This window comes from Sitophilus oryzae, unplaced genomic scaffold, assembly GCF_002938485.1.
Source record: "Sitophilus oryzae breed Bouriz unplaced genomic scaffold, Soryzae_2.0 scaffold_395_pilon_pilon, whole genome shotgun sequence".
NCBI lineage: Eukaryota > Metazoa > Arthropoda > Insecta > Coleoptera > Curculionidae > Sitophilus > Sitophilus oryzae.
The window spans coordinates 732,158-745,343 of record NW_022146968.1 but is presented as its reverse complement, the minus strand read 5'-3'; the positions used below and the strand labels follow the sequence as shown (position 1 = coordinate 745,343).

At 34.0% G+C, this 13,186-nt stretch overlaps 1 protein-coding gene across 1 annotated transcript; it reads left to right on the top strand.

Moving 5' to 3' along the window:
* The first annotated feature begins 293 nt into the window (after window positions 1-293).
* On the top strand, window positions 294-5,668 carry LOC115885503 (uncharacterized protein K02A2.6-like). Its single transcript, XM_030904449.1, has 3 exons — window positions 294-896; window positions 4,751-4,948; window positions 5,528-5,668. Exons 1-3 carry the CDS (start codon window positions 294-296, stop codon window positions 5,666-5,668), a joined length of 942 nt encoding a protein of 313 aa, XP_030760309.1.
* The last annotated feature ends 7,518 nt before the right edge of the window (window positions 5,669-13,186 follow it).

Genomic DNA, 13,186 nt, shown 5'->3' with positions numbered 1-13,186 from the left:
AAGCCTGACAATATTGTATCTATATTTGTTTATGGGCGGGAGCATTCCATGTTTTTTGTGGCATGTATATATCTCTCGCAATAGTAGTTATTATTATAGTATTAAACGAGGTTTTGAAAAGTTTAGTATTTTATTTCAGGAGAGTAATATTTTATAGCTTAAAATTCTCTAAAATAGTACAGTGGCGACGAACGTAAAATCGGGTTTCATATTAAACTCTGATTTTATCTGAAAAACCCACGATTGTGTCGATTAAGTTTAATTAGTGTTTTTTTCGAGGTGTTTTGAAGACAATGAAGTGGGGTCATTACACCGTTAATTACAGTCGCAGGGGAACACCTATCGTTCCTGTACTAAAAGACGGTTCAGTACGAATTTGTGGTGACTTTAAGGTTACCGTTAACCCATACATCGAAATTGATCAATATCCTTCGCCTCGTATCAATGAACTTTTTGTCAAATTACAAGAAGGCGTTCATTTTTCCAAGTTAGATTTATCTAACGCTTATCAACAAATTTGCTTAGATCAATCTTCAAAGGAATTGATGACAATTTCCACTCACAAAGGTTTATATCAATATAATAGGGCACCTTTTGGTATCGCAAGTATACCTGCTAAATTCCAAAAAATTATGGAATCATTGTTGCAAGGCCTTGACGGTACAGTAGTATTTCTTAATGATATTTTAATTACTGGATGTAATCGTAAGGAGCATTTAATTAGGCTAAAAAAGGTTTTGCAAATTCTGCAGGAATCAGGTTTAAAAATTTCATTACCTAAATGTAGTTTTTTCCAAGATCAAATTGAGTATTTGGGTTTCATTATTAATAAAGAAGGACTACATACATCAGACAAAAAAATAAAAGCCATAAAAGATGCAGAACAGCCCCAAAATGTAACGCAATTAAAATCTTTTTTAGGTCTTATAAATTATTATGGTTCTTTTGTGCCTAATCTGGCAACACTGCTCCATCCTTTATATTATTTGCTAAAAAGGATGTTATGTGGGCATGGTCACCAGAATGTGACCAAGTTTTTTAAAAATAAAAGATCTTCTTACATCAGCACCCATATTAGTGCATTATAATCCAGACTTACCTATTATTTTGAGTACCGACGCAAGCGATTATGGTATTGGGGGTGTGCTTTCTCACCTTTATGCGGATGGCAGCGAGAAGCCCATCGCGTTTGCCTCACGCACTCTTTCAGATTCTGAGAAGAAGTTTAGTCAAATTGAAAAAGAGGGACTAAGCATAATTTTTTCTGTTTGTAAATTTAATCAATATTTGGATGGTCGCAAATTTACTTTGTTAACTGATCATAAGGCTCTTACGACAATTTTTCATCCGGAAAAAGCTATTCCACAATTTTCAGCAAGTAGACTGAGACGTTGGGCAGTCATTCTTTCAAATTATCAGTATGATATTAAATTTGTTAAATCAGAGAAAAATTATGCCGATTGTTTGTCGAGAATGCCTTTATCAAGTTCGGAAAATTCTGATTTCGAGTGGCAAAATGTTGACGTGAAGTTTATAAATTATTTTAGCCAAAATATGATTTTCCGATTAATTTTCCGATTAATTTTGAGGCAGTTAAAAATGCGTCATTAAAAGACAGCACTCTTTGTGAGGTAAAAACATTTTTGCTTACAGAGTGGCCACAAAATATTTCCGGTAATTTAAAACCATTTTTTCGCATTCGATATGAGTTAAGCATTGAATCAGAGTGTATATTGTGGAACAATAGAATAATTATTCCCTGTGTTTTTCAAAAACAAATTCTAAAAGACTTGCATTCCACACACATGGGAATGGTTAAAACTAAAAGTTTAGCTAGGTCATATTTCTGGTGGCCAGGTTTGGACAAGGACATGAAAATATTTGTTCCGCTTGTCCTTCTTGCCTATTGTATAAGAAAAGCCCTAGCAAGGCAATTCTTGACACTTGGCCTTGGCCAGAAGAACCTTGTATAAGACTACATGTCGATTTCATGGGGCCATTTTTTAAATAAACAGTTTTTAGTGATAGTTGATAGTCACACTAAATGGTTGGAAGTTTTTCCAGTAACATCTATAACCTCCAAGGTAACTATCGACTGTTTAAGGAATTGTTTTTCAAGATTTGGATTACCCAAATTTATAGTTACAGATAATGCAAAAACTTTTTGCAGCAATGATTTTCAAAATTTTTTGTGTATGAACAATATTAAGCATAAAACTTCACCTCCTTTTCATCCTTCCTCAAATGGGGCCGCCGAAAATGCGGTAAAAACAGTTAAAACTGCACTTAAAAACGCTCTAACTAGTAATAGTACTCAAGTAGAGAATAATTTAAATAGGTTATTATGCAATTTTCTATTTGATTTTCGAAATACGCCTCATTGCACTGGTGTTTCACCATCGCAGTTGATGTTTAATAGGAAAGTGCGTACTAGGTTTAGTAATTTGTTGCCTGAAAATGATAATCAACTTTGTGCGAGTTCTACTAATGTAAAAAATAAAGTCATTAAGCAGCAAAATATACAAAAATATTATCATAGAGGCAATAGATTTATGCAGTTTAGTATTAATGAAAATGTTACAGTTAAGGATTACAGAAATGTCCAAAAACCTACTCGGATACGTGGTAAAATTTATAAAAAATAGGAAAAGGTATGTACTTGGTAAAAATTCCTTCATTAAATGACATTATTTGGAAGCGTCATTTAAACCAGATAAAGAAATTTTTTATTAATGAATCAGCTATTTCTAAAAAATTAATTGATGAACAAGGCGTAAGTCATAATGAGGGAATTTCTCAAGAAAATTCGATTGTAAACTCACCATCTCCTGATAAAGTTGAAAATATTAATTCTGATCTCAGTGAAAATCGGCCAAAACGTTTAGTGAAACCAGTGCAACGTTTAATGTATAATTAGTTTTTTTTTGTAGGAGGGAAGTGTGATGTAATATGTATATAAATTAAAGTAAGCCTGACAATATTGTATCTATATTTGTTTATGGGCGGGAGCATTCCATGTTTTTTGTGGCATGTAGAGTCACTAGAGGCACATCTCTCGCAATAGTAGTTATTATTATAGTATATTATAGTATTATTATAGTATTAAACGAGGTTTTGAAAAGTTTAGTATTTTATTTCGATAATATTTTATAGCAAATTCTCTAAAATATTACAGGATACATCTAAATTGATGTTTGATTGAAAAGTAAAACATATTTTTTGTGTATTTATGACTTTAAACACAACTGATAACCTTTTGCTCTTATTGTTAGATTACGCATTTTCTAACAAATAAAAATACCAAGTGACTACTAGATCACTATAAATAGCCCAGGTAGGTACTTAAACATATTTAAACTAATGCAATTCCAGTTTAATTAAATTACATGATCGTAATAATTTACAATTTTGTTCTCATCGATGCTTTCTATATTGTTAGTAAAAATAAGGTACATATTTTTAATAGTATATTATAATAAACTTAGGGTAAAAGATTATATATAATGGCTGAACCAAGATAAAATAAAATGTGTAAGTTCTTGTAACTCGTTATAGAATTTAGGTAAAACCCAAACTAGCTGGATTTAAATTGTTATAGAGCCAATAGCAATCCAGGATGTACTTTTACGAAAAAAAAAATTGTACCTAGAGGTTTATATGCATACAAAATTTAACAATAATGTCGACACTGTTGTCACATTTTCTAGTTTTACACTATACGTAGTAATTTTATAATCATTACTAAAGATTCGAATTAGATTAGATTAGGATTCCAATAGGTTTAGCACACCCAACTCACTGAAATAAAAAAATGGGATTTTCATTAAATATATCAAAATTACGACATGTGGCGCCATACTGGGAAATATGACAATAGGACCAGTAATATCGCTATTCACTTCCACATGTCCAAAAACCCGCGGGTACCAAATTTTTTAAATGCAGCTCAAGCGATTTTAAGGATGTTTAAAATTGCAGTATTTTTAATAACCCTGTACAATAATTTCAACTAATAAATTAATATCTTATCAAAAATATGTTTTATTAATTGTTTTTACCATAGTTTTGTCTGCTATACCGATTTCAATTAAAAAATGCGCCTATAATCATTTTGGTTAACAATCAGTATTAAATACCCCAGTGTGCGTCGGCGTCGTCTGCCGCAAGACGAGCCGGGAAAAAATGTTGTGCTTCCTCTGACCGCTTCAGCGGAACTGAAATGGTGGCTAAGTTATCTCCACAATTCGTCCGGCATTTTTCCCCAGAATGCAAACCTCTTCATGAGTGCCGATGCTTCGGGGGAAAAACGTTTCCATTTTCACACTGGAACCAAAATGCAAATGCTACACATTATCGACGATCCTAATAGCTTCCTCGAACCAGTCTACAAATTATACAAACTATATATCTGATATCAACATTTCTAACGACGAATGCTGCATTCAAGAGCAAAAATACATTGCCACCGAAGAAATGGAACCCATAAGTTAACAAACCTTAACCTAAATTATTTACATCACGCCCAAAGTAAGCTGCAACAATTCGATGAAGACTTAAAAGAACGACTAAAACAACCATTCTTCGTATCAACTTCGAAATGGTACAACACAGCTTTCGGAATTCTAGCTACAATTGCCATAATATTAGCAGTTCTATGGTGATGTTGCCACAGGTGCCGATGTATACTATCCAATTGGCCAAGACGAATTTTCTGCCGACCCGGATGTAATTCTTGGATTTGTATCAATAGCTACAACCATCAGTTATAGCAATACTTATAGCGAATTCTATTCCACAAAACGATTCCACCACATCTTCATCCAGACCTATAAGGATGGTAGAATATCAAAAACAACCTAAGCGACCACCGATATCCACGCCCAGAAAGAGCGTGGCAACAGAAAATTTTGCTCTAGAACACATCTTTGAAGAACCAATTCCTTGTAATGTACGTCCTACATCACGGAAATAAAAAGGTTTTAAAATGTAGAACTTTCTCTGTCATATATCATACCGTAAAATGGGGAGAATAGAAACTGGAGGGGCAATAGAAATAAAATTGCATTGTTTTTTAAAAAAAAACCTAACTTGTTTAAATTTAATCCAGGAAGCTCTTTTTGCATTAATAAATTCACGACAGGTTTAACAATCTAAAATCACGCATTTGCATAATTTTACTATTGGCAACACTGAATAACTGTCATTTAGTTGAACTTGTAATTTTGGCGCGTTTAAGTCTCCGGTAAAACTTTATGTTTCAAGGTAGGTAAATATCAAGTAACTAGCTTGCAATTCATGCCTGATATACCTTAACATGTCTCATTAACGTAACCAATTCCGAAATCATCATATTTTAACAACTTGAGCTCCCAGCGCGTTGTTTCCAAAAACCTGACCCTACTTTTGTTTTTATTCACCTGCTGTTTCTATTCACCCGCTGTTTCTATTCACCCACTGTTTTTATTCACCCGTTGTTTCTATTCACCCGCCTGTTTCTTTTCACGATATTTTCTCATATTATTTTCAGAATAACCAATATATAACCACGATACGCGACTATAAACACGATCCAAGATCCAAGGTTTACAAAAGAACAGATGAGGAGAATCTTGAACGCGCCTTAAATGAAATAAAAACTGGAATGTCATATAGAGATGCAAGCATGTAATATGAAATCCACTACTCACTTCTTTCCGGGCATTTCAAAAACCCTAATTTAAAAACACAAGGAGGACAAACTCAACTCCTTTGAAAAACCCTTCAAAATCAGCAGTCATTCTGAAGTTCGAAAAAATAAAAAAGCAGTTGAAAATATATATTTTTAAAGGGAGCCGAAACTGAGTATGATACATTTGAAAAGGGATTGAATGAAAGGTTGAGGTTATTCCGATTAGAGGATGGAAGATATATTTATAGTGCAAATATATCTAAATCCACGTTGTAAGAAACTATTGAAAAAATTATTTTGACTTATATTTCTGTTATTATTATTAATATTTTTGTTATATTTTTTTATATACTAGATTTGAATGCTTATATTTTTGATCTGCAAAAAAGACGCAACTTAATTCAAACCAAAACAAAGACAGAGGAGGAGATTATATTAAAACAATTAATCACCTGTGCTGATTGGGGTTATCCTCTGGATAAGTATGATCTCAGAGTAATGGTGAAAACCTATCTTGATAGTAGAGGTAAAACTATACCTAAATTTAAAAACAATTTTCCGGGAAAAGATTTTGTACATGGCTTTCTCAAACGTCACAAGTCAGAACTTAGAACTCGTATGTGTCAAAATATCAAAAGATCGCGAGCAGCTGTGTCGCCTCAGACTATTGGTTCATATTTCGATCAGCTATATATATTTAACATATACACATTACAAACTTTATATTTCTTTTTCTCTTTCATTATTTCTTTTACTTTTATAATATCAATATAATCTTTACTTTATCTCTAATTTAGCTAAATATTTTACAATTGATTATTTAGGGAAAATGAAGCACATTTATATATCAGTCATAGTATTTCTCTATTTTATTTTATTTTAAACATATTTTTATATAACCATGTAGGTGCAACATTCCCTAATTTAACAATATAATTGCCATGATTATACATAGGGGTGCCTGGAAAAAGAATTAAATAATAAATCCGAATAGAAATACCAATTATTTATTGTTAGTTGCCACTGTTACCAACTACTGCTTGTTAAAAATGCAGATTTATCCTCTGTTACAGGTACTAACTAAACAGGTATTACTCAACCTAAAATATGATTGAAAAGTAGATCTTATTCTTCAAGATGATAATTTTACCTACTTTTACTTCCTTCCCATCTGCTTCGATAATCTGCTTTGCTCGAATTGCAGCACCCATACCAGCAGAGTATGGCTGCTATTATTCCTCCAATAATTAATATGTCTATCTCATCTACAGTTCAGTGGTTGACTAATTGGTTGTGGATGACTGGGATGATTAGGTCGTTGATAAGAATCATCCCGACTTCGTCCCGAGTCGTTAAAACCGGCTTTAAGCTGAAAAAAAATCCCATTCATTCTAGATTTAAATATGACTAAGTTTATTCCGTAAGAGAGTCCTCTTTTACACTTATTAATATATTTTTGTATCAACATGTAAGAATTATTTTTAAAAATAGTAATCCACTTATCTATTTTAACACTTAACGTCGACAGTGATGATCATCATCAAAGTTCCCAAATAGACCAATTAATTATCTAATTTATAGTTCTGTTTTTCTTACATTTTTATCACTGAACACTTGAATCTGTCTAAATTAATTATCGAATGATTTCCTTATTTCTCTTCCCAAAAAATTTTCTTACCAACGAAACGGTTGAAAGATAAACTTTAACCTTAGCCTAGATATATACGAAAACGTTCCCAAAGGAATCACATTCTAGTTTATCCTCTACGCGTGTAACAGTCTCCTCCTTCTCTTCGAGAATCAGTTTAAAATAAAATCAAAGTGAAGAATAAAAATTGTTTTATTGCCAATCAAGAAGAAGGTATCTAACACAATTTTAGCGCTGCGAACAGGATCTGCAAAGGCAAGAAAAGAAAGTTCCTTGCAACGATCACAATCAAGAATTGGCGAGTTTCAACTGCTTAGATCAGAAGAACCTCACACAAGGCACATATAGGCCTCATACTAGGATTCCTAGTAGGAAGGAAAAAATAAAAAGGAAAGTCCTACTTTTCTTTTTATTTTTTTCTTCCTACCTTCTTTTACCTCTTAAATTTTTATAAAAAAAATTATGAAACATTCTTATAGAAAATTTAAATTGAATAAAAGTTTTGAACTAGCTCGCGAAAATATTAAATCTAAATAATCAAAAAATTATTACGACAAATCTATTAACCAATACGAATTCAAAAGAGGCAATTATGTTTACCTTCAAAACAAGATTATTAAACCAGGGATCAATAGGAAATTACAATCTAATTATAAAGGCCCTTTTAAAATTATTGATGTATACAAAAATCAAACAAAAAAACAGCAACTTATCATAATTTACTGAAATCTCTGTTTTCACTTAACAGTGGCCATAATCCTATACAACCTCCTACCTAATGTCACTTCTCGGCCTTATCATATTCAACTACTTAACTTTACATCTGGCATTTTCTTTGACAAAAAAAAGGTACAGCAAGAATAGCTCATGATAAATTCACACTCTTATATTTTACAAAAAATATTAGTATATACGAGAAAAAACTTAACCTTACATTCAAAATGTATGAAATCTCTTTGCCACTGTGCAAAAATTTAAAACACAAAAATAATAAAACTATGCGTGGAGCGGAGTTCACAAGTAAGTAGTCGTAGTATAAGTAGTCGATGGTGGTGGTTTGATACATCTTTTAAATCCCACTTCCGACACGATCTCTTTCGAAAAAACAGATGTTTCTTGACATACATATTATCAGAATTCAAAAACACGCCTCAGTTGCACATAACGTGGGATAGTTATTGGAAAATGTCAATTAAGTCGAACACAAGAGAAAATCGTGGTACCAGTGCCAGGATCAAAATCAGTTCTACGACGAAAATACCTAAATGGTCTGAATTTCTTCGGAATTCGGATAATAAAACTGATCTTTTTCTCTGTCTAACGAATGTCGCTTGTTCAAAAATTAAATTAGGAGTCCAGTGTGATCTCTACATTACACATGAAAACACTGTTCGACATGTTGGCTTGGAAGAAGAGAGAGAGAGAGAGAGATATGTGTTAAAGACGCATCGACTGTAGAGTCTTTTACCGTCACTTTATCCCATTATTTATATATTTATGTCTAAACTAAACGTTCTCCGTAAATATTTATATATGTCGATGTCCTTTATATAATGCAACATAGCCTTGTTATTTTGGAAGGAAAGGGCTACCTCTGGGTTATCCACGATACCGTGTTGTCTTCGTTTTAACGCGTACTTTGGGCATTCAAAGATAATATGTTTGACGGATATTGGAAGATTACATGTTTCACAAATGGACTGGTTCTGTCCTTTAAGGAGGTGTTCATGTGTCTTTGTTCATGGTAAGTTTCGTGTGTCTTAAACGAATTCTCTTGAGCACAACGAAATCTCTTCTAGGTAAGTTAACTACATTATTTTCAAAATAGTCCCTTTTGATTTCATGAAGCTTATTATCATTCATGTCTAAGTCCCATTCTAGTTGGATTATATTATCGATCATATGTTTGCCATAATTCTTTAGATCTTGCACGGAGAAAACGAGGTTGGTTTTATGAGGGTTGGGAGTTTTTGCAGCCAAGTAATCAGCTCTGTCATTGCCAGGAATTCCTATGTGGCTCGGAAGCCAAAGGAAAGTGACGCTGTAGTGGTTGATATTGGCCTTCTGTAGAAGCATTTTGATTGCCATAACTAGTGGATGGTTGGAGTAGAAAGTGGAGATACTTGAAATGGATCTCAATGAATCGGTAGCCACGACCCATCTCTTATAGCTGGAGGTCAATATATGTTGAATGGCCTTAAATATTGCAAAAAGCTCTGCAGAGAATATTTCCGTTATGGGACTTAGTGAGAAACACATTTCTTTATCAAACGTATGAAAAGCCGCTCCAGTGTGCCTATCAGTTATTATCATTCATGTCTAAGTCCCATTCTAGTTGGATTATATTATCGATCATATGTTTGCCATAATTCTTTAGATCTTGCACGGAGAAAACGAGGTTGGTTTTATGAGGGTTGGGAGTTTTTGCAGCCAAGTAATCAGCTCTGTCATTGCCAGGAATTCCTATGTGGCTCGGAAGCCAAAGGAAAGTGACGCTGTAGTGGTTGATATTGACCTTCTGTAGAAGCATTTTGATTGCCATAACTAGTGGATTGTTGGAGTAGAAAGTGGAGATATTTGAAATGGAACTCAATGAATCGGTAGCCACGACCCATCTCTTATAGCTGGAGGTCAATATATGTTGAATGGCCTTAAATATTGCAAAAAGCTCTGCAGAGAATATTCCCGTTATGGGACTTAGTGAGAAACACATTTCTTTATCAAACGTATGAAAAGCCGCTCCAGTGTGCCTATCAGTTTTCGAACCATCGGTGTAAACCAGTCGATTACTCTTGTACTTCGAGTTGATGAGATCTTTGAATTGTGCTCTTATAGTGAGATGTGAGCATTCCTTTTGTTGTGGACTTTGAGTGATACGTCAAGCGAGAGTGGGTGCAGACTCCACGGTGGAAACATACGGGAGAATGCCGCAATATTGAAAGGAGGAGGCAAATCGATTGACAGTCTTTCCTTTATATCTACATAACGGTGGTGTGATGCTGATTGATACTGTTTGTATCTATGTTTGATTTGGGGGTAAATAATTTTGAAGAATTTTTTGTGATTAGGGTGTTCCGGATTAACATGTAGACCAAACGCATATGCTAATAGGTGTCGTTTTCTAATATAATTTAGTGTAAGTTGTTCTGATTCACACATTAAGCTTGGTATGGGACTCGTGTGAATAGCACCCAGTGATTTCCTGATTCCCATGTTATGTATCGCGTTCAGCTTATTTAAATAAGACCGATCAAAACCTGAAAAAAGCAAAAATGCTAACAAATTTTGATTGGGAAAACACAAAATTCAGTGTCGGTGAAGTCAAATATAGTAGAATGCCTCAACCATTAAACCCAGATTTCATAGAGATACCTAAAGAATTGCGAAAGCCAGCATTAAGTACTGCATTGGACCTATCAAATTATGTAGAATATGTAGAACAACCAGATTTTTACATGAAACAAATAAAAGCATTAATATCAGGATCTGCACTAGAGCTTCAATCCATTCCAAATATGATACATTTTCTACAATCCCAATTAGTCCCACAGATAAGACACATACCAATGTTACCAGGGATAGATGCTAAATATATACCTATGATACATGCATTAATTCAACCAACATATAGGGCAACAAACATAGGAAGCCAAATGTCACAAAAAATAAGAAAGAATCAAATATTAACTGATTTATGTGTATTTTTATTCCACCATATCCAAACAAATAGAAAGTCTTGGAGGGCATTCAATATGTATATAACTGGGTGTAAAATATATGTATTTCCTGCATTAAGTATATATGGATTTCCTGCATAACAAAGTTCGCCAAAGGTATTTGTGGCTTCCCCATATGTCCATGTATAACAAGAGGAACCCTAAAATTATTTCCACAAACATCAACAAAACTGTACAAGACAATAAAACAAAATGTCAAAGGCACCCAATACGAAATTCTGAATGGTGTAGAAAGAATTAATTTTGAAAGTAGCAACTCAAAAGGATTTTTTGATAAAAATGCAACACTAATAGGCCAACTTACTCTTATGAAAACAACTAGAAGAGAGTTAATTTCTATTTGTGTTAACATAGCATTATTTTGCAAAATAGGGTTTGAAAAAACCAAAGGATTAACAGAAAGAGTAATGAGAAATGAGGCAAGCAAAATGCTAGAAAAAGAACCATGTGATGTCGTCTCATTCCAATACGGGAAAAATCAAACACATGTTCACCCTTTGAATACATTTATTCGAATTAGCTAACCTAGTTACAAAAGATGGTATTCTATGCTTTTGTTGTTTCAATAATTAATGAAATATTAAACAAACAATTGTTGGGTAACCAGGTCGCACTACATGATGAACCACTGACAAAAAAACAAAAACGCCTACGGAAGCAGGTAAAGTATCGAAGCAAAAGTGGTTTTGTATGGGCAGAATAAGCACCTTCTTCAAATGTTCGCACCAGAAAACGCAATATTATCTCCCACCTTCCAGGACGAATTAGTCCTGCAAAAGCTCTTGGTAATTTTTGCAGACCGCAGTCTTCATGGGAGATCTTATTCAGTACAAAAATTTTGAATGAAATAATCGAACCAATCAGAAACTGGCAATGATTCGAGAAACTTTGTCCGATAAAAGTCGTACTGACTATAGAGATTGATTTGGTGGAGTTCCCAAAAATGCTTTGATTTTTGGGAATTCTCATGTTTACGGCTATCTTCAAATCAAATAATGAGGATCTCAAAGCTATGTTTGCAACAGATGGTACTGGGCGAGATATTTTTCGTTGTACGATGTCACTCAAAAGGGTTTATCTTTTATTGATGGGTCTGCGATTTGACGATGCCTCGGATAGAGACGAGAGAAAAAAGAAAAATTCTACAGCCACCATTTCATGGGTACTCCAGAAGTTTATAGAAAACTGTGGTAAGTGCTATTCCATTGGGGAGTATGCCTGTATTGACGAAATGTTATTAGGATTTCGCGGTCGATGTCGCTTTCGCATGTATATTCCGAATAAACCAAGGAAATATGGAATAAAAATTATGGCATTGACTGACGCGAAACACATTATTTACTAAATGCGTATATTTATTCCGGAAAAGAGAGTGATGGCAGAACTCTGTCCGAAAATGAACAAAATCTACCCAAACCAACACAGGCTGTATTACAGCTGACTGAACCGATTGTCGGTACTAACCGTAACATGACAGCAGATAATTGTTTTTTTTCGATTGGTCTTGTTCAGGAGCTTGCTCAAAAAGACTTGACATTTGTGGGGACACTGCGTAAGAATAAAAAAGAGGTTCCAAAAGAATTTTTGCCTTCAAACTCAAGAAAAGAAGATGTTCTTTACAGATCACCAATGACTCTTGTATCATTCGTTTGATTCATTGATTTCTTCTATGCACCATACTCAGGTTATTGTTCCCGAGACGCAAAAGCCAGAAATAATCGCTTTCTATAATACCACGAAAGGTAGTGTTGATGCATTAGATGAGAAGTGTACAGCTTACTCCACAATTCGTCGTACCCGACGTTCGCCGCTAGCAATATTCTACATCTTGTTGAATGTCAGCATGGTAAACGGCTATGTTATTTTCACTGCATACCCAGGAAATCCAAAAGTTTCGACTACAATACATCAAAATGCTTGCTAAAGGACTTGTGGAGCCTTATCTCAATCAACGGCTCCTAAATACACGTCTACCTCGCGAATTACGCTTGAACATTGGCAGAATATTGCAGAAACCACTTCCAGTAGAAACCAGATATGACTTGAACAAGCAAGTGAGATGCAGGAAGTGCCCGGTTGGCTTGGATCGGAAAACAAAGAAAACCTGTGGTTTGTGCCAGACACCAATTTGCG